The following is a 27871-nucleotide window of genomic DNA, read 5'->3' as shown; positions in this document are numbered from 1 at the left end:
AAATTATAGAATAATATATTACAAAAACTTAGGGGGAAAAGCATAAAAAAGGAAAATAATTACATACAATTCCTCCTTCAGAGACAACTGCTGTTAACATCCATTTCTTTCTAGTCTCTTTTCTATTCATATTTTTACCTTAGTAAAATACATTGTGACAGGGACAACAAGGTTTTGTGAAAAAACAGGTAAAAAACAGGAAGTCAGTGTCAGATAGGCCAAGGCTGAAATTACAGCTCCTCCACTGGCTGGGTATATGAGCTGGGGCAAGTTCATTATCCTCTGCCTCAGTGTCTTTGTTTGTAAAATAGGGTGGCTTGGCAATTAGAGTTGTTCAAGAAGAAATAATGTATGTGAAGCATCTTCCTAGCACAGGGACAGACACACAATAAGAGCTTAATAAATTAAATTGTATTTCTGTGAAATTCTGTATCCTGCTTTTATCCTGCATTAGGTGCATTGTCCATCTTTTTAAACAGAATCTGTATAAACCTTATTTAATGATCTGTATGAACCATTATTTAAATGATCAATTATATTTTATTCCATCATATGGATGTGCCAGGAATATAACCATTCTCTTTATAGTTCATATTGTTTCTGCATTTTCTTTTACCTTAAAGAAAAAGGAAAAAAATGTTTCAGATAGCATCTTTGTGCATAAGACATTTTAAAAAATTACTTAGATTTCCCACAGGTTCAGAAGTGAAATTTAAGGGTTAAAGGTTATGAACACTTTTAACTGCTAATATATGTTGAAAATTGAATTTCCAAATAGTTGTACCAATTTATATTCCCACTTGTGCACTGATGCAGATGATTCTTCTCCATTTCAATGACAAGAGGGGTAATTGAGAATATAGTTAGCTGTTGGAATTATTTTTCTCTAAACTGGTCTTTGCTATAACCGATATGATTCTCTCCTTTATTCTTTTCTATATGCTTAGCGTTACCATCAGCTTGAAATAAAAAAGAAATTGGAGACCTTAGCTAGGAAGGAGCGAATCCAGATGTTTAAGGTAAGGAGTTATATAACTGTCTTTTACTTCATAGTATTATTTTTGATTTAAAAAAAACAAAACCAAAAATAAAACAACAAAAAAAAAACAGTGAAACTATGATTCCAGTTCCCTGGGACACTTTACTTTTGGGTAAAACATAGTTGAAGTCAATGATGGTTCAACCAAGCCTAAACCTTAGCCATCACTATTACAGAAGATTGTGACAAAAATAGGAGCTATTTGTACAAAATAAATTTTAATAAGGCACAAACCTTTCAAAGACAAACTTGAAAATGTTCCTGAAATTTCGCTTTTATATATTCTTGTGATAGAGGGCAAGGGATTTTTGTTTGTGTCTTAAGAAGGTAAAAATGGATGGTAATGTTTCCAACCTGATGGAAAAAAGGACTTTTTAAGAATAATACTATGACACATTTTCATTTGAATGTGACCCTTGGAAATATATGGTGGAAAGGATCCTCATTAGCAAAAGAAAGCATGATAAAATGATGTAGATTTTGTAAAAGGCATTTTAAAATTCCTTGTTTTCTATTTTTAAATATATCTTCTTTGCAGTGAACTCAGGAAATATAAACTTGAATCAAGAGATGAGATATTCAGTTAAATTCAAGATTTCCATTTAGGTTGGCAGTTTTACTCAATTTCTGAAGTCATTAGTAATCACATGTTGTTCTTAATTTTCTGTGTACTGTGGTATTACAAATATGCGGCCTCAGATACGTTTCACGAACTGATGAATATTTGTAAAGCTTCTGTAGAATAACTTGTCATAAAAGACAGTAATTTTTCACCCTTGCCTGATGGACTCAGGTCTATTTTATCAGGGTGAGAAGATAGTTTTGTTACAAAAATGTTTTCAAATGACAGAGGGTGGTGTGTAGATCACACACACCACCTGAAAAGGCTGAAAAGGAACCTTCAAGTGGTCACAAACATGCCTGTTAGAATGGTGTCCTGGACGCGGGAAGGTTCTCACAAGCTGCAGAATGGTTAAAAATGATGAGCACTAGGGGAACAAAGGGATTGTGTGTATCAATCCCTTTCAAGATCAAAGAGTTGGTGTGTAGAGATTTGTGGTTAATCCAGCTTTGCCAATATTGCCCTACATCAAGGACTAAGTCATAGATTCTATAATTTATCTGCTGAAATGTTGATGGAGAAAATGTGGTTACTGGAAAAAAGAGTCACTCACACTGCATGAAGCAGGAAAAGTTGCTATGTGTTATTCACCCTTGCCCAGGTAGCCAGTCCCACTAAAGGAAGTACATGGGCATATTGTAGCATTGTCAGAGATTTGCTACCCTTGTGCCTCTTCATATGATTTTTATTTGAACAATTTTCACTTTATTACTGAATTTGGCACAACATATATTTTAGCTCTCATTTTTTAAAACATGGGACACTTTTTGCCTAATGGAATTATTCATTTTCTAAGATAGAAAAGTACTATTTTCTGGTAGTCTACTGATCACAGTAGTAAACTTCATTATGCCTTTTGTAGTGATCTGCTTAAAATTAACAAATATTATTGCTAAAATGGAGGATACACTGCTTGTGCAGTTATTTCTTTGAGCACAACTAAAGCTGACTCAATTTCTTGCCTTTTACCACCATACCTAACTCCTTAACAAAAGTAACTCTTGGAAGAAACGAGAAAGAATTTCTTTAGTCATATAGTATTTCGTACATGTCATGCATAATCTAACCTAGATTACAAACTCTATGTCTATTTACTAAATTGCTTTCTTATTCTAGGGAGAGCACACAAGAAGGTCTGTTGAAAATAACATGCCCATCCTATCTCCCCACCCACCAGTTGGCCCAAAGACTAATCGTGGCCATAGTGTTCTGGTTGATGAAGGACATTCCAGTCCATTAGCACTGGTGAGTAATATTAAACACTTTGTCATGCAGTATCCCAGCTAATTAATTTATTATTTCTTATTCTCAGAAAGGATACTCTCTGGGAGCATGTCTGCATAATCCTGCCAGTCCTACTGAATGAAAATATAGTCTTATATCTGTTCAACTGTGTCTCTTCTGAATGTCTCACTTCTAGTAAATATCACTACTGCCAAATAATTTTGCTCATGAATGCTAGATTAGTTTTCTGGAAGTCCCGATTACTTATGTTACTTATATACCCAAATACTTTCCCTGGCCTAAGAAAAGCTCAGACTCTCAAGTGACAGTTAAGACCTTAAACCATATGACCTCAAATTAGCTATTCCAAATTTTTTTCTGCATGATTACTCTTCAGCACCCTTCAATGCAGCAAAATGGGACCATTAAACATATTCTATATTTTCTGACCTCTAGATTTTGTTCTTGCTGTTCCCTCTACTTCCACCTCATCTGTATATATTCAATAGTTCCATATAGCATATTGGGCTAAATACTAACATTTGAGCTTCTTTTATTAAAAGTCTGTGCACATAATCTAAGATAAAAATAATTAAATGTACAGAAACTCTATCTGCAGAAACTAAACAGTGATATTTTATTCCAGTTTGATTCCTTTCTAATCTAAAGGTGGTGTTTGCTTGAGGGAAGGTAAAGTACCTTGAAATAATATAGATACAGAAAAGATTTGTAAAACATTTGCTGGAGGTTGATGGTTTAAGTTGTAAATGAATTGCTTGATTATGTCTTTATTCTTGCTTCATATAGCTTAATATATTTCCTTGTTAGCATGTACTTTGTCTGAATTACAAAATATTTATGGAGAAATTGCAATGCTTTCACAGATTGTTGAAGTAGGTTCATCACATATAGTGTTAAGCTTTGACATTTTTCAAAGGGTAAATATGTTTTGACATTTCTTGATGAACAGCTCAAATGATGAAAAGCAGCCATCTTTCCTTTGTTGTCACCCTATTTCCAGGTTTGATTTGAATATATATGTATACAAATTCTTTTATTGGATGGCAAATTCACTAGACTCTCAAAAGCTTAACCTGAGTGAAACAAAAGAAACAATCACGTGCTATTTCCTGTCTTCCCACCTGTTTCAGAAAGGAAAAATCCTTGAAAGGCTTTCTTTTCAATTTTCCAGCTGAACACCCTCAATAAATAGTTTATGATACATCCAGCAGATCTTAATGTGGTAGGAGTGAAAAAGCAATTTTAAAATTACAGGAAACACTGACACCAGCTTCAAAGACCTTTCTCTCTGGTAAGCCAGGATTCTTCACGTGGCCCTCCCTGATGGTGCTTTTGCACCGTGATACCTATTGTGATCTTGGAATTAAATAGTTCCCATTTTACAGAAATCTAAATCTCCCTCCTTTTTTTTTCCGATCTGGATACATATTCTTTAAATTTGACTTATGATCTCCAAGTGTCCCTGAGATAAAGATAATAATCCTTTTGAGATATTGCCATTGATTTTTTTTTCTTTTTTGACTTTTTTAAGTGAATAAGGAAATCATCCAACACAATGTTAATGCCCTTGGTAACCTAAACTTTCAAAATAGTATACAGATTTTTAGCTGTACCACTCCCATTAAAACTATGGAAAATCCTTTCAGCTAATTCTGCATATGCTTGGAACATTCACCCCTACTGATTTACTAAGAATTAGAAATGCTCAGCTAAGCTGAGTAATCACCAGGTAGTTAATTTCAATTCCTATTCTGGTATGGTTTTCAGAATGTTAAGCTACAATGCCATATTTATTCCAAGAAAATATAGTACACACAATTTAAAATATAACGAATTTAAGGTGGCTTCTGATGTGAACTACAACAATTTGTAGCTCACAGCTGTTAGTTAATGGTGCAGATTTGTTTTTAGAGATAAATGTAATCAGTTAAACGTTTGACTACCACATTCATCTAACTGAATGATATCTATATGCAAATGTAGGGAAGTAAAATTTAGAGCACAGCAACCAATAGATCATGTTCTAGTTTGCAGTAAACTATTCTCTGAAATTTCTACAATAGAGTTTTCAAGTTTTTGTGTTCAGTTGGATTATTTGACAGGAGAGATCCTTGAGGCATGTTTGTTTTACAAAGTTCAAAAGAATTCTTTTAGGTGATCTGATTCCTTTGTTCAGAAACCTCTATTCTAATTTCTCTTTTTTGGTTTTAAGACCTTTTACCTTTTGGACCATATAGGCTTATTTTTTTATTTCTTTAGACCAAATGCTGCTTTAGTCAATTCACTTGGCTTCTCATATTGGTTGTGATATAGGTTTGTGTATGGAAACCATAAATATAATAACATTGATATAAACGAAAGGGTCTCCTCCCCATCTCAGCATATACATGAGTCTCAGCTGGCATGCTATCTTAACTCTATGAAGTCATCAAAAGTCCAGACTCCTTTTGTGTTGCTGATCTGCCAGACTTAGGGTATTGCTTTTATCCATAAAAGCCAAGATGGCATATCACCATTTGGATATTTCAGCCAGAGGGAAGGGTAAAGTGAGAGCACATATCTTCTCTCTAACCACATGACCTGGAAGTCTCATGTGTCACTTCTGCTCACATCTTATTGGCCAGAACTGAGGCGTACATCTACACAGAATTGCAAGGGGTGCTGGGAAATATCATCTGTATTCATAGTAACCATGTTCCCAGTGAAAAAAAGAAAACAGATATTGGGGAATATTATCTTTGCTACTCCTTCCAGGTCTTGCTCACAACCAGCTCTCTTCCTGGTTGGATGTTCAAATTTATCCTTCTTCTCTGCTTATCCACTTTCTTCTCTTGTTTACCATTTGGATAAAATCTAACTGCTTTTGTGGAACTTTAAGTTGTATTAGCCTCCTTGGCTTACCCTAAACGTTCTAAGAACTTTTACTTCTAAGTTATGGTCTTAGGTATTTTATTGTCTGTTTGGTAGTATTTGTGTGGTTCATTTGACACTAGTTGTTTTGTGTTGCCATTAGATGTTAAAAAATACTTTTTATGTTCTCATGGTTTCTATGGTGGAAATTCAATAAATGCTGACTTAACAAAATCAGAGATTTAGCAACATATGGCATGCTTCTTAAGCCTAATTTCTAAGGCTGTTTTTTGGTAGTAGGAGCTGCCTTATCATCATTTTTTAAAGTATTTACACACACTTTTCCAGAGCTGAATATTTGTTGTTCACTATTCTTTAACATCAATGTATTAAACGCTTTTCATTAGTCACTTATATACCATCCTTCTCATCCTCCTACCTAAGTATGTATGTACTGTTCTTGATAGGCTTTCTACTATTTTATTGCATTAGAACAATTGGGTCAAAAGTCTATTGTATTCTACTTTTGACACATTGCTAATCTTTTTTTTTTCTAAGACAGCATCCCACTCTGTGGCCCAGGCTGAAGTGTAGTGGCACAGTCCCAGCTCACTGCCGCCTCGACCTGCCTGGGCTCAGGTGACCTCCCACCTCAGACTCCGAGTAGCTGGTGCACAGCACCACACCCAGCTAATTTTTGGATTTTTTGTAGAGACAAGGTTTCACCGTGTTGCCTAGGCCAATCTCCAACTCCTGGGCTCAAGTGTTCTACCCACCTTGTCCTCCCAAAGTGTTGAGATTATAGGTGTGAGCCGCTGCACCCAGCCACATTGCTAATCTTTATACTAAACTAACAATATTCTTTCAATGCCCCCAAAGGTACTTCTAATACATTATACTAGCACTTCTGGCATTTGCTGTAGTACATTTTTGATTAGAAAATGCATCAATCAGTGGCTCAGCAGGAGACAGATGGCTCAAACAAACAGTGTAATTAGAAAGTGTTTAATAAACTATTTGCAAAGAAGTAGGCAGGGCTAAGGAAATCCAACTAGGGATGCTAAGCATGCTAGGGTCAGCATGTCAGAAGCCACAGCACCCAGGCCTAATGGGGGAACGGAGGAATTGGATACCAGAACCAGCTGCTAGTACCTGTAACTGGGAGAGGGCTTCCCAGAAGGAGCTGTGGACTTTGGTAGAGGGACCTACCTGGCCCATTATGACCCTGCAGGGTGAGTCAAGAAGAAAGACCCTAATCTCATCTCCTGCTAGTGCCTCTCACTGGTGGACTCCAGCTGTAATCCTGAGGTTAGTGAGTGTAGTCCTGAAAGGAGTGACCCCCAAAGTCTAGGTCAGGCCAGAGAAGGTGAACAGTAGATCTAGAGGGACAAATGGAAAATATCTAGCATAGAAAACATATCCAATTCTATATACATTTTCCAAAGTTGCCAGTTACATTTTTTCTATTTTTGTTCTCCTAGTATTTCAAGGATGCCGTTGAATAAATTGTAATGCATTTCCTTTTCTCTTTTGTTTGAATTATACTGTCTGCTTTTACTTCAGCACCAGTCTTAAGGCGGAAAAGATTCAGAGTAGAGTTTAAATAGAAGACATTTAGACAGAAATGAGTCCATTCCAATAATATCCTTTTAGACCCCTAAAATAGGAACATTATTCAACGTAACATTCAATTGAGCAAAGCCATTGTATGAAGAGCATAAATTAGTTATTGTCAGCAAGTTTACAGTATGAATAAAAATACAGGAATGTAACAGAGGACATCTCCTTTGTCTAGAATACTCTATAATTGTGGCATATAGTTATGTAGAGGACTTCAACACCATATGTTTTAACAAATACTTTGGGTCATAAGGATATATATAATGGAAGGACATAATTAAAGTTTAATCTGTTCAGTAAAAAGGCACCATTAATTATACTAGGCAATTTATTGGGTTATTAATTGGTTCTGGAAACATGTCAAGATACTAATTTAAATGGAATTTTTTCCCTTAATTATCTAGACAGCCCCTCGACCATATACTGCTCCAGGAAATATGCAGCCTCCAATTCGATTACAGCCTCTTCCCAGTAACCCTGCAGTAGAAACTGTTCCAAAGGTAACTTCAAGGTCCAGATCAAAAACCTCATTGCTGGAAAATGAAGCTCTGTTTCCCATTGGGGTAAATGTTATTTTTGTCAACAAATATATTTTAATTTTTGAATAGTTTATTATAGGTTATTACAGTGGTCAAGGTATTAGATTAGAATCTACACAGTGAAAATTATACTGTATATGTATAAAACACTTACTACATACTTGTGATTAATTATGTCTTACTCAAATGGGAAGGCCTATAATTTGTGTCATTGAGCAAAAAAGTAAAGAACAGATTGGTAATAATGTATGATGATTTCTCATTAGTTTACAAAGCTGATTGAAAAACAAAGGGGAAAACTTTTCCGAACTAGATATGACTTCTATCAGAAAAGGCCTAGTGTTGACTTCCTCCAAATTTTAAATGCATGAAACCTAGAAAATGAAACTTTCCAAGAATAGGTTTGCATTTGCATGCTGACTTACTTTCCCATCAATGTATGAAATTGCTTCAAGTTTGACTTTTGGAAGGTTGAATATAGAAAGAAAAGAATGTCCATCTTAAAAAAGTGCTGAGTTAATCACAAATAGGAGCTTGATTCTGCTACCTTCTCAAGGTTATATCTCAGATAATTTTCCCTTATTTAATAGAGCACAGGAAGGAGGTATGGTAACCATGGAATATGAGTTACTTAAATAGGGAGGAAGAATTAGTACATTCACTAATTTGGAAGGTATTGTTAATTTTCTAACATGAAGAAAATTTTGCCAGCTTAAGAAAAAACCTGTGACATGAGTACAATTGTCATTATGTTCAAAGGAATGATTATGTTTCATTTCTTAAGAAACATAAGATATATGAAATTAAGATATTTTTATTTTTAATTGACAGATAACCTTGACACTAAGAAATTAATTCAGACAAATGATTGCGTTTCACAATAAAAGTATAAATACAACACTAATAATAATAATATATTAATCCACTTAATGTGCTTTGCAGTTTCTGAAGCACTTTTCATAAATCTTATTTCAGTTAATTTAATAATAGTTTTCTAGAAACCAAGAGAAATTAATCCAAAAGTGCTGGTGCTTTATCTAGGGAAGACTGCTTACAGTTGGGCGGGAACTTGTTGAGTCATATGTCAGTTAGTTTGACACTTTCTAGGCTCTGGTCTCCACTTTGAAGGCCCAGAGAGTTCCTGTTTTAGCCAGTGTCCAGGAATACTCACATCTTGTCAGATTGTCCAGGCTAACTAAACGAACTCAAAACAAGCTCATTTTTTTCTAGATAATAAACAAAAATAGGAAACTCAGTGGTATTCAGGAGCTATTTATTCACCAAGAGATGTCATAGTCAAAGCTTATAGAAGTGCATTATCCCCTAGTAGGCAGACATATATGAGAAGCCAAATCACAATGAGAAAGTTGCCTAGTGAGCATGGAATCAGAATGAGGGGATACAGTGTAATAGAATGTTAATCATATAAGGCCTAGATGGCCTGATACACCCATCTCATCTTGGGAATGGGCTAGCCAAAGGTACCAGAAAACTCAAAAGTCTTTGGCTAAAACCCTCTGTATCCTCCAGTGGTAACTTTGACATTAGGACTAGAAATATTCAAAGTCCAATGGGTAGGATTTCCTCTCCCCTAGATAGTACTTGGATGGGTACTTTCCATGCTTGCCAAGGTGATTATATTCATTTTTAAGTTCCATAATTATTAATTCTACTTTGATCAATACTTTGTCCCATTAGATATGTGAACACCATCAATCAGGTATTATTTAAGCTCTGCTGGCTGGGAAGCAATTTTTTTTTCCTTGAATGTGACTCCTCAAATCTGTTCTGAGCCACTGGATAGATTTACTAATTGAATCTTTACAGGGCCTTTTCCTGTTTCAAGTTTTTGGGGTATGTGTTATTGAGAGCAGGCAGCTAATGGTAGCTCTCATGTGCAGACAAGATAGAGATAAATTCCACAATAATGTCAACTAGCTAAACTCACTTTTCATTTAGTAAATATTTATTGAGCATTTACGATGGCCTAGGTACTGCTTTAGGCATCAAGATAGCCAAAAGTAACTTATTGGAGCTTACAGTGTAATGTTCACAGACAAAGTATATTGTGATTATGTTTTATCTGTAATTTTTTTCAATGGCACTGATGATGACAATGATTTAATATAAAATCGGACAAGAAGCTCCTAAAGAAGAATAATACTCTGTACAGCGCTGAGCATGTAGTGAGCACTCAGAAAACTCTTATTGCTTTTTAAAAGAGTAAAGTATATACATGTTGAAAGTACTTGAAGGTACAACAGATAGAAGTAGGTTGAACTTTGCTAAGTAGCAGCAGTGAGAGTTTTTAATTTAGGCAAAAGTGATTTGGTCAAAAACAGACTGGATGAGATGCAAATGAGTAAAAATAATGACTTGATTGAAAATGAATGTCCTTAGAATGAGAGTTTCTCATATATCATTGGTAGAAGTAGAACTTAGTACAAGTATTTGTGAAGGCAATATGCAAATATCTATCACCATTTTAAATGAACATGCTCAAGCATTTTAACAAGTAGGAATTTATCCTAGGAATACACACATATGTGTAAAGAAACAGATTAAAGAATATTTTGTACTGTTGTATTTGCAATAGCGAACAACTGGAAGATACCTAAGTAATAGCGTATTGTTTTACCTTGTTGTGTTATATTAAAGTACTTTTAAAAAGTATAAAGCAGGGGCCGGGAGCGGTGGCTCACGCCTGTAATCCCAGCACTTTGAGAGGCAGAGGCGGGCGGATCACAAAGTCGGAATATTGAGACCATCCTGGCTAACATGGTGAAACCCCATCTGTACTAAAAATATAAAAAATTAGCCGGATGTGGTGGCGGGCGCCTATAGTCCCAGTTACTCGGGAGGCTGAGGCAGGAGAATGGCTAAACCCAGGAGGCAGAGCTTGCAGTGAGCCGAGATCGCGCCACTGTACTCCAGCCTGGGGGACAGAGCGAGACTCCATCTCAAAAAAAAAAAAAAAAAAAAAAAAAATTTATAAAGCAGAATTATTGCACTGGCATGAAAAGATGTCCACAATGCTGTTGAACTAAAACAAGCAAGGTAAAGAACAACATGTTAATGTTTTTGAAAAACTAGTAAACCATTTCCAAACAAGGCATGCAATTGATTGATACCTACACAGAAATCATTTTGTTTTAAATCCTTAAACACAAAAAGTTCTAGATTCATTGATTTTCTTGTCCTTATTATTTTTTACTTATTTTTACTTTTTATTACAATATAAACGTACTCCATTACAGAACAAATGGAAAATATAAGAAAAGCAAAGTTAGAGCATGGCACAATGCAATATCAACCATTCTAACAATTGTGAACTCCTTGGTAAATATCTACTTAAATCTCTTTCTGTTCATATGCTTTTTTCAATCAAAATATGGGCATGGGATCCATGCCCTTTGCTTATAAGTTCCTTTTGCTCATTTAGCAATGAGAGATATTTGGAGTGACTTCTCTTTCTACAAAATAATTTTTCACCAATAAGCATATTAAAATATAAACTAAGTTGGTCAAAAATTAATTAGAAATTTAAAAATAAACATAAGTACAATATAAATTTATATTTTAGAAATATAAGTAAATTTTTGCAAAATATATAAATTTACTTAAATATTCCTTAAAATTTGGAAAACTACCTCAGGTACACAAAAATTACCAATTTGTGAAAATTCAGTGACTCATTTATACCTGACAAATGTAATTATTGACTATACCTTCGGTGTTTTTTAATGATTAAAATAATACATGCTGATTAAACTCTAAAATAGTATGAAGGTATATCCTTAAAGGCAGCCCCACATTCAAATTTTTTCAGTCATTGTTGTTTTTAATCAGAATTCACACATAAATTATTTGAAAGAAATTTATGGTTATACCATATGAACCTTTTCATTTCAGGATAAATAGATTCATGTTATATTTGTTTAAGCCTAGTGAGATCTATCATATGAACAAAGCAAGATTTAAACACCCTCCTATTGATGGACTTATATGATGTTACATTTTGTGTGACTAACTTCCTTATATATATATATGTGTGTGTGTGTATGTGCATGTGTGTATATGTATCCTTACACATATTTATATTAGTAAACTTGTATGGTTATCAGTGTGGGATTTATTCCTACCACTGGAATTTCTAGGTCAAAGGGTATGTACCTTAAAATTTTGAAAATATTTTAATGCTCCCTCTGTAAATGTGGTAATAATTTACTCTAAATAGTACATGAGTTATTTATGCTAAACAGGACATGCCAGTTTGTTTACAGCTTTGCAAACCCTGCATATTCTAATACCTAGATGCTTGAAATCAGAATATGAGAAAAGTACTAATTTCCTATTGCTAAGTGGACTAAAGCTATGCTTTAAAGCACAACACTTCAAACTTCTTGATTTTAAATTGTTTAATTGTGTTGGGTTTAATGGATTGTTGAAGAAAAACCCCAAAAGTACTATAAAAAGTTATCACTTTGTTATTTAAAAAATATACCACATAAAGTTAGAATTTTATGAATATTTAATTTGCTGCAGATACTACAAAGTGTCATTTTTCAGCAGACTGGAGTGTTTTGAGTTTGTCTATTGATATCAGTTATGTTTGCATGCAATGTCAATCATTTAGGCTTGTCTTTAAACTTGGGTTACATTGAGTCACTGATTCTGTTTCATTGCTTCTTATGTGATGAAATATGATTACAGGGCAAGAAGGCAGTGATGAAGTTCAGGAACTCCATAGGCAATTCACAGAGAATGAATTCATATCAACTTCCAAACATTAACAGTTACATGATGCCTGTTCCTCCTCCACCACCCCCAAATGGGAAAATCACAAGAGAAAATAGATCTGAAACACGGAGAAGGAGATTTCGTCCAACCACTGCTCCAAATGGCTTAGAACCTCTTTTGACCAGGGTAATTATGGAACACATTTTTCTTTTATTAATTCATCACAGATTACATTGCACTATTAGATTTCTAGGTTTACAGTAAAAGAATTTGGAGGAAATTGCATGCAAAATGTTCTGTGTAAAGAAATACAATTTTATAAGTAAGCTTGAATGAATCTGAAACCAAAAAAGACTTGAGTAGTTCAGTTGCATAATGAGTTTAGCAAAATTAATAATAAAAGATTTAACAACTCTTGTGGTCAAATTTAATTTGAACAATACCTATTTCCAAATCATTTATTTCCTTAAATGCACCGATTCAATCACATGTTGTTAGAAGTATCTTAACATCTAATTTGTAAAACTTGAGAAACCTTGATATGCCTAAAAAACATAATATAGTTTATTTTTAACAATTTATGGCAAATTACTGTATCATACCTAGAAAAAATTATTTCAGTGTTCTTTGAAGAGATTACAGTTTGCTGTACTCATTTCCTCAAAATGCTAGTAGAAGAAACAGTTTTTTTTGTTTTTTTGTTTTTTGTTTTTCTGAGACGGAGTCTCGCTGTGTCACCCAGGCTGGAGGGCAGTGGCGTGAACTCGGCTCACTGCAAGCTCCGCCACCCGGGTTCAGCCATTCTCCTGCCTCAGCCTCCCGAGTAGCTGGGACTACAGGCGCCCGCCACCTCGCCCGGCTAATTTTTGTATTTTTCAGTAGAGACGGGGTTTCACCGTGTTAGCCAGGATGGTCTCGATCTCCTGACCTCGTGATCCACCCGTCTCAGCCTCCCAAAGCGCTGGGATTACAGGCTTGAGCCACCGCGCCTAGCCAGAAGAAACAGTTTTAAGGCCTGTTGGACTTTATAAACATACAAGCTAGTAAGAAAGCAAAATATCTCTTCATTTTTATTACGTTAAATATACAACCAATAGCAATTAAATGAAAGTTTTGTGATTGGCAGATAAGCTGGGTTAACATTTCACTGGCTGACCATCAGGAAGTGAAGTATCAGCATGCACATAGATTCTTAAAAATCAACCTCACTTTCAGGAAGGACCCTTATTTACCCCATGTCCACATCTCACTCCCAGCAGCTGTCCTTACCTCTAACCTTCTCAAAAGTAGGGGACCATCTTCTTCCTACTTGCTTGAATTTCCTTCTTTCAACTCTACTTTTACCAATTCTCTCCCTTTGTTGCTGTCTTTGACAGGATGTTTTCTCTCTCATCCCCAAGGCCCACCCTTGCCCTGTGTCTTTGATCAGATACTCTTTCACTGTTGGTGGTACCTCGTATTATCTGTTATTCTCTCTAATTTGGATTTACCGCCTTCCTCTAATATTCATCTCTGTCTCTCAATATATCCAGGCCTTAGATAAAGGAGCAAATTCTTTCCTCACATGATGTAATCTTAGACTTCTGTTTTATCCTGTTCTTCATTACTAAGTTCTCTATAGAGCAGTTTACTGGAGCTTAGTCTAACAACCCCAGGCAACTCAACTTACAACAATATTCTTGCTCACAGTCTTATCTACTGTTGGTCTTATCTACTTGCTCACAATCTTATCTACTGTTGGTCAGCTGTAATTCTGGGACCCAGACTGGAGGAACAGCTCAGAATGAAGGAGTCTGGAGTATGTTGGCCTCATGGGCAACAGAACCACAGAATGCTTTTAAGGTTCCACTCAGGAGTGGCACATGTCACTTACACTGGAATGCCATTTGGCAAGCCCTTGACCAAGACTGACCTCAGTGGAGTAGGAAGTATCAGTCTCTAACAGAAAAGGGCGGTAAATATTTACAACAATAATAGAATCTACCACATCCACTCACTTAATTTTTCACTCTGCATGCTGGCATTGGTTTCCACCTGGCCAGTGAACATGCTCTCCAAAGGTGTGGCTCACACTTAGCAAAAACAGTGACTTACTCCTCATTCTCAAACACTTGGGTGGCAGGATTTGATTTTCTGAAGTTAAAATGTGACACTGGGGCACATTCTACCTGTTCATGCTCTTTAAAAAAACGAGTTTAAATGTCTCACAAGCCACAAGAATATATAAAGTCTTATCTATATATACAAGTTCAACAACAATAACCAAGCAAGCACCACGCACTCACTACATCTTCATAATGAACTCTACTATCATATTATGCAGGAGCCCCCTTTTTCCTGCCCCATCATTCTTTTTTCCAGAGCAACCGCCACACTGACTTCTCTGTGAACTATGTCCCTGCTTTTCTTTAGAGTTCTATCACTTATATGCATAAAACTTCAGAAATAAGCTCAAACCTAGCATTGTAATGAAAGGACACGATTTCTAGAAGAAAATAAGCTGAATAGAATCTTTGGGTCACAGTCTGGGTTTGGTTTTTAAACAGTTTTAAAAGCCCCTCTGGGGAAGTCAGAGTGGTCAGGTCACGAATATGTCAAGGTATCTGGTGAGGTCCTAGTGTGAGTCAGACACTGGATGTCCAGCCGGAAAATGACCAGGGGAATGGGCTTCTGTAGCTGGGCATGGAGGAGGGAGCAGCAGCTTCTTCATCCCAGGGTCATGACAAGTGAAGCACAAATAAGCATCTGAGCCAGGTTCCCCTGGGATTCTGCATTCAGGTTAGAAGCACAGCATGGTGTCAGCAGGCATGCTGGCTTTGACAGACCTTATCATGTCTGTCTCCTGAGTCACGGGGCTTCAGTCTGACTTACTCTTTTTTTTTTTTTTTTTTTTTCCAAGAAAGAAAACCTTTTTTCTCTCTTTTTGGAATCTCTATTTTGGGAATGTTAGAACTACTAGACTGATGCTCTAAGATTCTTAGCTTTTCTCTCTTACTTTCTATCTCTTTGTCTTTTTGTTCTACTTGCTGAGAGGTTTTTTTCAATTTTATCTTCCACATATTCTACTGAGTTTTTTCTCCTGCCATGTTTCAGTTCTAAGAACTCCTTTTGTGTTCACTGAATGCTACTTTTAAAATGCATCTTATTCTTGATCTGTATGATTTTAACTCCTTGGTATTTGTGGAGACTTGCTTTGTGAGCTAATATATGTTCAGTTTTGGGAAAGAATCATATTCTTTAAATGTTGGAATTAGGGTTCTGTAAATGTCCAATAGATAAATGTTAAGTATGTTACTCATATTTTTACATTTGTAGACTTTTTATGTGTTTAATCTCTTAATTCTTGAATTATAATGAAAATCCATTCTCTGTAATTATGGATTTGTCAATTTGTCTTTGTAATTATGCCAAGTTCTGTTTTGTACATGTTTAGAAAATCTTCTTATATGCTCTCAGACTTAAGATTATTTTAATCTTACTGGTGAGGAGATCCTTTTTGTCATATTACTTTTTGTCTTATAATCTATTTTGTCTAACAATATTTCTTATTTTCTTTAGATTAGTGTATGTGTGTCTGTGTGTGTGAGTGAGTGTGTGTGTACTGTATATGGAGAGTTGACATTTGAATAACATGGGGATTAGGGGTGTCATTACTCTGCACAGTTGAAAATTTGTGTATAAACTTTGACTCCCCCAAAACTTAACTACTTATAACCTACTGTTGACTGGAAGCCTTACCAATAACGTAAATATTCAATTAACACATATTTTGTATGCTCTTTGTATTATATACTGTATTCTTACAAAGTTAAGTTAGAGAAAAGAAAATGTTATTAGGAAAACTATAAATAAGAGTAATTACCTTTATAGTACTGTACTGTATTTATCAATACCATAAGTTATATCTTCTTTTATAAAACGAATCATCCACCTATGAGCAATCTCAGCTAGAGAATTCAATTCAACCTTTTCTTGTAATGTCATGACTTTGCTTCTTGGAATGCTTCTAGCTTCACCAGTAAAACTTTGTTGAGTCCCATGATGTCATTCAGTGTTTACAGTATTATGCTAAACACAACGAAAAATATGTAAGAACTTTGAGAGACTACTTTTTACTCTGATAGATGATTTACTAAAGAGATGAATTGCTCATGTGGACATGACTAGTGTCACACGGCATCTTAAGTGGATACTTGCAACACTTGAGCTCACTACAATAGCAACAGAAGGTGCCTATGAAATTATTACAGCAGTACAGTATGTACTGCAGTTAATTTTATGCAGTTATGATTTAATACTGCGTCTTTATATTTGTTTACATTTATCTTAATTGTAAATGGCACCATGCATGGTCTGTTAAGTGTATGTGTAAGTTTTGGTAAATCTTAACTTTTTATAATAGATTTGTGTGTATTTTATGGTAGTAAATGATAAAACAGACTAGCATCTACATATATTTTATGCATTCATAGCATACCTTTTCTTATTTTTCAAAATATTTCTTGCTATACAGTTTGTCTTCAAGTCTTTCAAATTGTTGTAAATCTCCAAAGAATTTTCCAATATGTTTATTGAAAAAAATCTGCGTATATGTGGACCCATATGGTTCAAATCCGTGTTGTTCAAGGGTCAACTGTGTATATGCACATATGTATGTGTGTGTATATGCATATGTGTGTATATATTCCTTTCACTCTTAGTCTTTTGGTGTCTTTGGTTTTAAACTTTAGGCTTTAAATATGTTTATGTAGCATAGGGGTGGATTGTGTTTGATTCAATCTGAGAATCTCTGTTCTATTAATAAATGAGTTTAGTCCAAGTGTATTTATTTTCTTTAGTGATATATTTAGCCTTATTTCTACCATCTTAGTTTTTTTTTTTTAATTTACCATGACGTTTCTTTGTAGAATTTTATGCTATTAATTGCCTCCTCCTAAAACCTCTCCTCTCTTGCCTTCCATGGCATTTTGTCTTCATGCTTCCTCGCTGTCTCCTTTTACCTCTTGTCCTACTCCTTTGTGATTTCTTTTCATCTTCACCCATAAACCTACCCATCCCTATAGGCTTCAGCCTTTACACTTGTTTTGCCCTTCAAGATGTAGTCATCTTCACACATGATTTCATGCTAGATATCTGTTGGAGTTGACTCTAGCCCTGATTCTTAGGCATAGAGTAAAATTGACTCACTGGGGAGAGTCACACACTTTTACATTAATACTTGAGTTTAGTTTATTTAGATATAGAAAAGATTCATTTAAGGGAAGATAGCTGTTGTGACTAATTTACACATAAATTCATCTTTCATTTTACGGCTACCATCCACCAAAGAATCTTTTAAAGGCTCTTAAAAAAAGGAAAGAAAGAGTAAAAAGCAATGAAATGTGGCTTGCTGGTAGCCACCACCTGCTTCTCTATGAATGTGTAGAACAACATGGTTTCTGGCTTCTGTGATTCATGTCTCTGGGGATGATCAGTAGAGCCAAATGACAAGGTATGTTAAGACTCACAGTCCAGCAAGTTGTCTCTGGACTCTGTTGCTTTGTCCTGTTTTGTTCTAGCACCTTCAGAACTTTATACTACATTTACAGAATCCATGAGACTAGTTACATTTTGCACTAAGGTTTACCTCACTACCTCCAGACTTTTGTGTTCCCATTCAGATCGAGGTAGTCTAGCCTTACCAGTCACCTACTCTACACAGCAGCCTGCTAAAATGTGGATAGTTTCATATATAACTTTTATAAAAGTGAAAGTACAGGCTTCCAAATAAGAACCTACTTAATGGTTATGTTTATCTATTTTAAAAACCAATAACAAAGTTTGCTTTTATTTTTTATACATTTTTTGAAAGAGAGGGCAAAAAGTTTATGATACTAGTTTGGGACTTTTCCATGAAAGCCTCCTAGGTACCAAATGAGCCCTGTGCAACTACAGATGCCCAATTGATAGGTCCTACTGCTCCTCAAATTCAACATGGTTACAACTTAAGCCAGTTTCTCCATTCAGTTGCCTTATTTCTCTTAAAGCACAAACTTTTGTCCTGTAATTTGGCCTCAAAATCTATAATTTCTTCTTCCTTGTGCATTGCATATCCAGCTAGTTGCTACGTTCTCTAGATCAGAGATGTCCAATGGAAATAGAAGGCAAGCCACATATGCAATTCTAAAATTTTCTAATAGTCAATTTAAAAAGATAAAGAGAAACAAGAAATAAATTTTAAGATTTTAATTATTTTATTTAATCAAGTATATCTAAAATATCATTTCCACATGTAATCAATATGACAATTTTAATTAAGTATGATATGTTTTCTTGTACTATGTGTTTGACATTCAATGAATATTTTATACTTACAGCAAATGAGCTACCTTTCAAATGCCCAGCATCCAAATGGGGGAAATGACTGCTGTCCTGGATGGCACAGCTCTAGATGCCACCTGAACAGTGGCTCATGTCTCTGATAATCCTTTTTCATACTTGCTGCTACATCCCTAGTTCAGGGGCTTGCCAACTAATCTCTTAATGGAACTGTTGCAGTCATTTATGTACTCGTCCTGCCTGTAAATGACAACATAGCTCAGTCTAGTTTTTATTGATAATGGCAAATGATATACTAGGTCCTGAGGTTACCAAGATGAGTAAGACTAAACTCCTTCTCTCAGAAAGATTGCAGTCTAGCAAGAGAGACAGACATATATACCATGATATATTGTGATGAGTACTATAATTATGATATAAATAAAGCACAGTAGAAACACAGAGGAAAGAAATATTAGTTCTGACTGAGGAGATTAGAAAATGCCTCATAGAGAAAGTGGCATTTGAAATGGGCTTTAAATGATCAGTAGGAAGTTAGCAGATAGAACCAGGGAACTGAGATTGAAAGGCAGGAAGGGAAAAAAAGAATGAGCAAAATTCATCTCATTTTTATTAGATTCTACATAATGGTGCTAAATTAAACTTTATGGAAAAACTCTCAACATGCTCCTCTGCTACTTGAAACCTTCACTAGTTGACCCTTTCTTAATGAAAGTAGGTATATCGTTCTGTATGGCTATTTTAAAATGTGGTTTTTAAAAATTATTCAGGTTTGATGAGACTTACAGATTAAGAGACAATTGCCATAAAAAAGATAGATTGTTACTCACAGTTCCCAAGAGGAGGGGACACACCACGTGCATTGGTCAGGGATCCATCCAGATGAATGTTTGCCAATCTGGGCATTGGAGTCCAGCTAAATTAATAGGTAAAATTAACCATCACAAGGCCAGGTGCAGTGGCTCACATCTGTAACCCTAGTGACTTGAAAGACTGAGGCAAGAAGATCGCTTGAGGTCAGGAGTTTGATACCAGACTGGCCAACATAGCAAGACCCCATCTCTAACACCTGTAATCCTAGCTACTCAGGAGGCTGAGGCAGGAGGTTGGCTTGGGCCCAGGAGTTTAAGACTGTAGTGATTGCACCACTATGATTGCACCACTGCACTCCAGCCCAGGCAACATAGCGAGACCCCATCTTCAATAATATTAATAATAACCCTTACACTACACCATGCAGAGCCACACAAGGAAGCACCAGAGTAGATTAGGAAGCAGAGGGAGTGAGGAAGGAAATGTGAGCAGGAACCCTTATTATGATTTCTGTGGGAAGGAATAGGTGAGGTAGATCCTGAAAAATCTAGAGCTCTGATGCCTCTGTAAGGATTGAGGTGTTTCTGGGCATGTTAGGAATAAGCATGAGGTAAGGTTTACACAGTAGTAAGAAAAATGGCCCAGAAGAAAATGAAAAGAGAAACCACACTAAAAGCAAAGTGGGAGGTAAAACTAGCGAGAAAGAGAAGAGAAAGAGAAGAACATATGTAATGCAGTGCTGTGAGGTTTTCATACAACCAGCTGCTCCCTAAGTCTTTGGGATATGAACACTCTTCCTCTGGCTTGTGTCAGATTTTCTCTGTCTAAGGCCAACCAGCATCAACATGGGCATTGCCACTCTTTATGTTCAGGCTGGTTTTGTATCAATCTTTATCAAGGAATAGTCACCAAAGTTTGTGTTTGGTTTAACAAGACACTCTGAGTCAGTTTTCTTGTTCTGGTAACTATTGAGTTCCTATTTAGGGTGGAACCCACCTACTGTAGCTTTATCAGAATATGGAAAGGACAGAATATGGAATGCCTAATTGTTCCATGTCTGTGTCCAGTTGGATCAATGTTAATTCGGTCCTTACTAAGCATCAGCACTGGCAAGTTACTGGGGGCATGAAATCAGTAGGACGTCATCCTTATCTACTGAGAGAGAGATAATACAAGGAAATAGTTCCAATATCATGTGACTATACAATTATAGAGGCCTGGAGATTAAAAGAAGTTGATAGTCTTTGGGCCACTACAATCTGTTCAGTTGCCAGACATTTAAATGTAGCATGAGAAATTGCAATCACTGGAAGATAGTAGGTGTTAGAAAATATAACATGTTATGTTGTCTGGGGAATGTTGGAACTTATCCCATGGATAATGGGAATCACTGGAGGGCTTTAAGCAGGAGAGTCACATGATCTATTTAATAACAATAGATCCTTCTGATTTCCAACAAGAGGAAGATTTTGAGGGATATCAGACTAGAAGTGGGGAGACTAATTCATAGGGTGACCATACGTCTCAGTTTTCCTGGAAGAGTTCAAAATTCTGCCCTTTTCTCCCCATTTCCTAATTATTAATAACACTTCTTTCACTGTGTGTCTAAGTTTGGATGATAAATTTCATGGTCACCCTACTTGGTGTCCAGAATTCACCAGGGCTTTGTGAAGCAGATGGAGAGGAGTTACTGCCCAACACTATGAACAAGAACAGGCCCTTTGACACCTATACTGTTTGCGTGGGCATAGATAAAAGAGATTTCAGTGAAAACTTAGTATATCAATTGAATGCTAAATGTTGCAAATATATAATGGCTGGTGGGTGAACCACTCAATGGACTTGCTGTTTGTTTATCAGCTCAGTTGTACTTGCCTGAGAAATCCGAAAAGAAATGAGAAGGAAAGTCATAAGCAACTGGTGAAGGAAGTCAGAAAGATGTACTTTAGTTATGCAGGGGCATGAGGCCTTGCTCCTTTTCTTCAAAGGAAACCGAATTTTCGTGAAAGGTTTTGATACTTACTTGAGGATAACAGAAAGGGCCAAGAAACCTTTTCAAGTTTCATGTGTCTCTGGTCATTATATCTTTGCAAGATGGTAAGTATAGAGGCAATTCAGTTAATTGAAAGAAACTACTGTTTGTTTCCTAGTGCATATATTGAATCACAAGCTGTCACTTGGGCCTTCTGTTAGAACTCAGAAAAATTTACTTGATGGTAGTAATTAGGGGATACTTTTTAAAAAGAGAATGAAATAATGAGACCCAAGAGAAAAGAGATGTTACTATCATAAATAGGCTTTAGTAGAAAGAAATATGAATAAGAGGAAATGAAAAGGATAAAGGTCTGCCTTTTCCTGTATTTTTCTCTTTAAAAGTTTTTCCTTTCAGTTTCTCATTTCATACATAGGACACAGATCTTTCCCTGACTCTAATCCCACTATTACCTTGTATTTATATAGTGCTTATCTCCTACAAACTCACAGGGCTACCTCTAAATCCATGCTGCTTCAGAAAGTATTGCTTAACAAAAGGGGGATGCTTTTATTTAATCAGTCACTTCATTAAGGTGCTAGGCGCAGCTTGGAGCTGGATTTGCCTGAGGTCTGCTGATTGTGCAGTGGGCTGCACACAGGTTTGTCACAGCTCCACAGTTGCCCAGGCAAGAGGCAACATGGGATTATGATTGTCCAAGTATGAGCCAGACCTGCCATCATCCCTTTGCTTCAACTGTGATTCAGGGAGATGTTTCTAATCTGCAAGAAATTATCCAGTTTGCTGATTTACTTTCATGGCTCTTGATGCCCCTGTAATATGTCTGTTGATTATCTCTTTATTTGAGAGCTCTTCCTTCCAACAGGCAAGAAAATTTGCTTGAATTTTTGAATCTTGGACTTTCTCCCTCATTTATACCTTCAGACGGTTGCTAGCAGAATTTCATTCCATCAGATTTCTTTCCTCTGGTTTTTGCTTCAGAGAAATAGAATGACATGGAAAAAAACATATATCTGAAGTGGAAGAGGATGAGTTTAGGGATGGAAATATTTTAGTAGTTCCTTCAAAAATGTTTGTTGCAACTTTGTTATTCTTTAGAAAATGTATGCTTCTCATGCATCTATAATTTGATGGAATCAACTCAAATTACTGCCTTGGATCCACTTAAAGTTGGTCTCTGCACATTTTTTGTCTAGCTTAAAATTGATTTTTAGAAAAGTGAAGTAGATGAGAAGGAAAGGCTGGCCTGTGTACAATTCTAGAGGGCTACAATTTTCTTACTAGGCCCCCTTAAAGTCTTTCAACCCTCTCAGCCTTTCTTATTTCTCTGCCTCTTCCTCCTTTCCTTTTTTCTGCTTCTCCTTCTTCCTCTTCCTCATAGAGGTTAGGCAGACAGTGTGCCGATTCACTATTATGAAAATATTTCAAACAATTAATTAGGAGTCAATGCCTAGGACATTGATTTTCTGGCATACACATTTGCTACATATTTTATAAATAATTTAAATTGAGCAATGCCACAGGATATCAAATAAGTTTATGTAGTAATTTTAGAAACTTTGTTGGGTGGATTGTTTTGATACTATAAACAATATTGATATTGGTTTTTCAATCAACTGAATGCCCCTGTGAAACTGGATAGTTCCAAGCACAAATTATTGATGACCCCTGATCTTCAGAATGACCGTAGAAGAAATCACACATGTGCCTCTCCCTCTCAGATGGAATAAGCCCAGGGAAGGATATGTTGTCATTGCTCAGTTGTAAAGATAAAGCAGCCAATTACAAAAACTATTGCTAAATCTCTAAGTCAGTACAAATTGGAACAAAATAATGTTACTAATATTTATTTAGTTCATTTGTTTGGATTTTTATTGGGGAACCAGCTAAAAGAGCCAAAGTTTCTTCTTGGTGTCTTTGAAATTTTTACTATATATAACAAACACAACCCCACACACCTCCCCACATACTTGCACTTAAAGTAAAAAATGACAAACTCTATCCAAATCCCCAGCATTTACATTAAAAATACAAAGCCAAAATGTATATGTTATAGTTATTTAGGAGGATTTATTTTGCAATGGGTTTGACTTTTTGTGCATTTGTAAATTGACACTTTATTTAGATTTTGTTGGTAGGTACTTAAAAATAACCTTCTTTATTCTTCATATTACAATGTCAGGTAAGAACTCTGATTAGAAAGTAATTTGTTAATAAGCCTCATTTTTTTGTTTATTTCAGGATTCAAGAAGGATTCATAAAACATCCTTGCATAGTAATGCAGCTATTACAATGATCTATTTGGGGAAAAATGTGCACCTATCTTCTGATAATCCTGACTTCCGGGATGAAATTAAAGTTTATCAACAGCACTGTGGTGGGGAAAACCTTTGTGTCTACAAAGGCAAACTACTTGAAAAAGGTACACATAAAATGTGAATGTTTTTTAATTGCTTGGAGTTGATGCTATAGATAAGCTGCTGTTGATATAATATCAAAATGACTTCAATCACTTTATGAAATTATGCATATCCAGGGACTTATAAACCAGCTGCCTAAAAGTAAATCTAGATTTACTGCTCTATGATTGAAATTGAAGCAGCAATTACTCTCGCAGATTGTGGAAGAAAGGATTTGGAGTGATTTAACCTGGTAACAGATTAATTTTGGGATGGAGATATATGATCATTAAAATGTTGCACGAATAAGCTGTCCCCCAAATTACAAGTTAACTATTTGGCTTGCCATAGTGAATTATACCATACATTATTCTAAGAGAAAAATACCAGATTGGCAATTTGTTCTTTAGAAGTATGTTGAGATAAAATCACAAATCCAATAAACTGCAGGGTGAGTCACACCTAAATAACTTGGTGGAGAATTTGGCTAAATAGCTTTTCAGTACATTTTTGCTTTCATTTGATCATAAATCCACGTTTGTCAGCATAGGATAATTTTTATATGCAACATAGGTTTTCACAAATTATACTGTAATGGTTTTTCTTCAATATTTAGTTCAAGGGAGCAGCAGTGAAAAGAAATAGTGTTTACAGGGTTATATTGTCACTTCCTTGCTTAAGAAACTGGGTCCAAAAAGTAATAGCATTTTTACCAATTAAAAGAAATATTTATATTTGGATAATCTTGGTAGGAGTTAAGAATTACATATGGAAAACTTTCCATCACAAAAATGGTAAACACTTAAATGATAGTTTTAACTTAAAGTGAAACATAATATGATGCTCAATGATGTTAGAAACAGTTTTTTTTCCATTTTAATTTTATATATTTGGTAGGAATGCAATTTACCTTGTTTATTTTGCTGTAGCGTTCCAGAGTTCATTCCTTTCATTTTGTAGATGAGGAAAATGAGATGATTCCAGAGGTGGAGTGGCTCCCCAAGGTAACACCCTGACCAGAGTTGAGAGCGAATCCCGAGCCCCTGGCTAGGTGCAAGGCCCTTGATCAGTTCCAGGCAGCCCCAGTGAGCTATTCTGAGTAGCATGGAGTTTCCTACATTTTCATGATATGAGTGGTATGAAATCCCTAATGACAGTAGCGTAGATACATACACATTTTTTTTCAAAGTGTAACTTTCAGCTGTTAATTTAGGAGAATGCTGAAATTAGCTGTAAAGTCAGAATTAACATAATGAAAAACTGTCCTGGACTTTATATCACACTTTATTCAACAAAATGCATATATAACATCTATTTGCTGCAAAATGTGGTAGATACAAATTAAAAAAGAATGCGGCTTAGCTAAATGATTCTCTGGTAGACGATGTACACTCTGTGATGAGAGTGAAAAACCAAAGGTTATGGGAGAAAGGGTGTTACTTCGCTCAGTGTTATTTTGCATACATATTGATGCTGGGACATTTTGTTATGGCATTGGACAGTCTTGAATAATAGGATGGAATGGGGACTTAAATAATTGAATCCTGTCCATGCAATAATTTTGTCTTAGCTTGCCCTTGATTGCCAGGAAAGTAATTGTTCAAAATTGAAAAGTTGGGTGGCTCAGAGTTGACTTGTGGTTCAGCAATCTTAGCAATTTAGCTGGACTGAAAAGAATCTGCCCCTTCTACAAATCAAAGCTGCGCATGATTCAGTAAAATGTGAATAGGGTTTTAAAAGATTTCTGTTAACAAAAGTTAGAGAGGGAGCATTTAACATTGTGCTGGAACAGTAAACTCATTAAAATTTGACTTTTGTTAATTCATCTTGCCTTTTTATTTAATGTATCAATAAAATTAATTATTCAGAAATGTGGCAAGTGCGTCCTTTATTCCCAAGTAATTCATGATGTCTTGAGATTTGATTTTAGACTTCAATCCACAAGCTGATTGTTTATTATATACACCTATGAAGTTACTGAGTATTTTCTGCTACTTGTAGAGTACAGTTTCTTCACAGGCATTTTTATTTGCCATGTTTATCTTTTCAGACAACACAAACCATGGCTTCTTGGGTTCATTTTAAGTGCGAAAAAAACTAACATTTTTTTTTTTTTCTGGCTTTCTTGGAATCCCTTCTTTTTCTGCCCCATTTTCTTGTATTTCCATAAACGTATCCTGTTGCATCTATCTGTGCATTCCTCATTATGCTCTGGCAAATACAGCTGCTTCACTATCCCATCCACACTTTTATTTTGCCTTTGCTTGTGCTATTTCCTTTGTCTATAATACTTTCTCTTTTCTCCTTTTCAAATTCAAATCTTACCCATCTTTTAGGACTCAGATTAAGGCTATGCAGCTTTCTCACTGACTTCTCTGTTTTATCCCAATAGCTTTCAGTCAGCACTCAAAACTGAAGCAGTTCATTGTGCTTTGACTTACATTAACTGTTTTTAATTTTTTATTTTTTGAGAGACAGTGTCTCTCTCTCTCTCACCCAGACTAGAGTGCAGTGGCACAATCATAGCTCACTATAGCCTTGAACTCCTGGGGTAAAGTGATCTTCCTATATCAGCCATGTCCAGCTAATTTTTAAATTTTTTTTATAGAGATAGGGTCTTGCTATGTTGCCCAGTCTGGTCTCAAACTCCCGGACTCCAGCAATCCCCCTGCCTTGGCCTCACAAAGCACTGGGATTACAGGCTTTGGCCACCACACTCAGCCCTGTTTCTTATTTTTCTTTTATTCATTGACTTTTTCTTTCAGTTTTAAAGAACAGCTTTATTGAGGTGTAAATTAAATACCATAAAATGTATTCATTATAAGTGTATAATTCAATTTCTTTTTGGAATTATACAGAGTTGTGCAGTCATTATCACAAACCAGGTGTAGGACATCTCCAGCACTTCAGGACGTTCCCTTGTTCTCTTTGACAGTTGGGCCCTGTCTCAGAACCAGCCACAGGAAGACACTGATCTGCTTTCTGACTGCACAGATTTTCTTTTCTGGACATTTCCTATAAACACAATCATACCATGGGTAGTATTTTGTCTTTTTGCTCTCACTTAGCATAATGCTTTTGAGAGTCATGCATATTTATAGTATCAGTAGTGGCTCTCTCTTTGTATTGCTGAGTATATTCCATTACATGGATATACCATATTTTAAAAAATTTATTCCCCAGTTAGAGGACATTTGTACTGATACTAGTCTGGGACTATGAACATAAACACACAAGTTTTTGTGTAGATACATGTTGCTCTTGATTAGATTCCTGGCTGTGGTTTTGATTGCTTTTATTTCTAAGTGTAGGTCACATTTTCCCGTTTTCAAAAACATGTCTTTGGATTGCTTGTTAAAAACTCCATATTTAGGTGGTATATATGTTTTCTAATTTTTGTATTATTTTTATTTTATTTATTTGTTTTCTTAATTTTTTATTATACTTTAAGTTCTAGGGTACATGTGCACAACATGCAGGTTTGTTACATATGTATACATGTGCCATGCTGGTGTGCTGCACCCATCAACTCGTCATTTACATTAGGTATATCTCCTAATGCTATTCCTCCCTCCTCCCCCCTCCCCACAATAGGCCCTGGTGTGTGATGTTCCCCTTCCTGTGTCCAAGTGATCTCATTGTTCAGTTCCCACCTATGAGTGAGAAAATGTGGTGTTTGGTTTTCTGTTCTTG

General features: G+C 35.7%; 1 protein-coding gene across 1 annotated transcript in view; it reads left to right on the top strand.

The window, feature by feature from the left end:
- Nucleotides 1-27871, top strand: part of ERICH3 (glutamate-rich 3) — a 119229-nt gene that overhangs the window by 34514 nt on the left and 56844 nt on the right. Inside the window, exons 4-8 of the mRNA XM_011936922.1 lie at nt 948-1019; nt 2778-2906; nt 7781-7939; nt 12629-12841; nt 24021-24201. Of these exons, the coding sequence (XP_011792312.1) occupies nt 948-1019; nt 2778-2906; nt 7781-7939; nt 12629-12841; nt 24021-24201 (754 nt within the window). The remainder of the gene's footprint in view (nt 1-947; nt 1020-2777; nt 2907-7780; nt 7940-12628; nt 12842-24020; nt 24202-27871) is intronic.

This window comes from Colobus angolensis, unplaced genomic scaffold (assembly GCF_000951035.1).
Source record: "Colobus angolensis palliatus isolate OR3802 unplaced genomic scaffold, Cang.pa_1.0 Scaffold158, whole genome shotgun sequence".
NCBI lineage: Eukaryota > Metazoa > Chordata > Mammalia > Primates > Cercopithecidae > Colobus > Colobus angolensis.
Note: the sequence above shows the minus strand (reverse complement) of the source record. Positions and strands in the feature narration are given on the sequence as shown.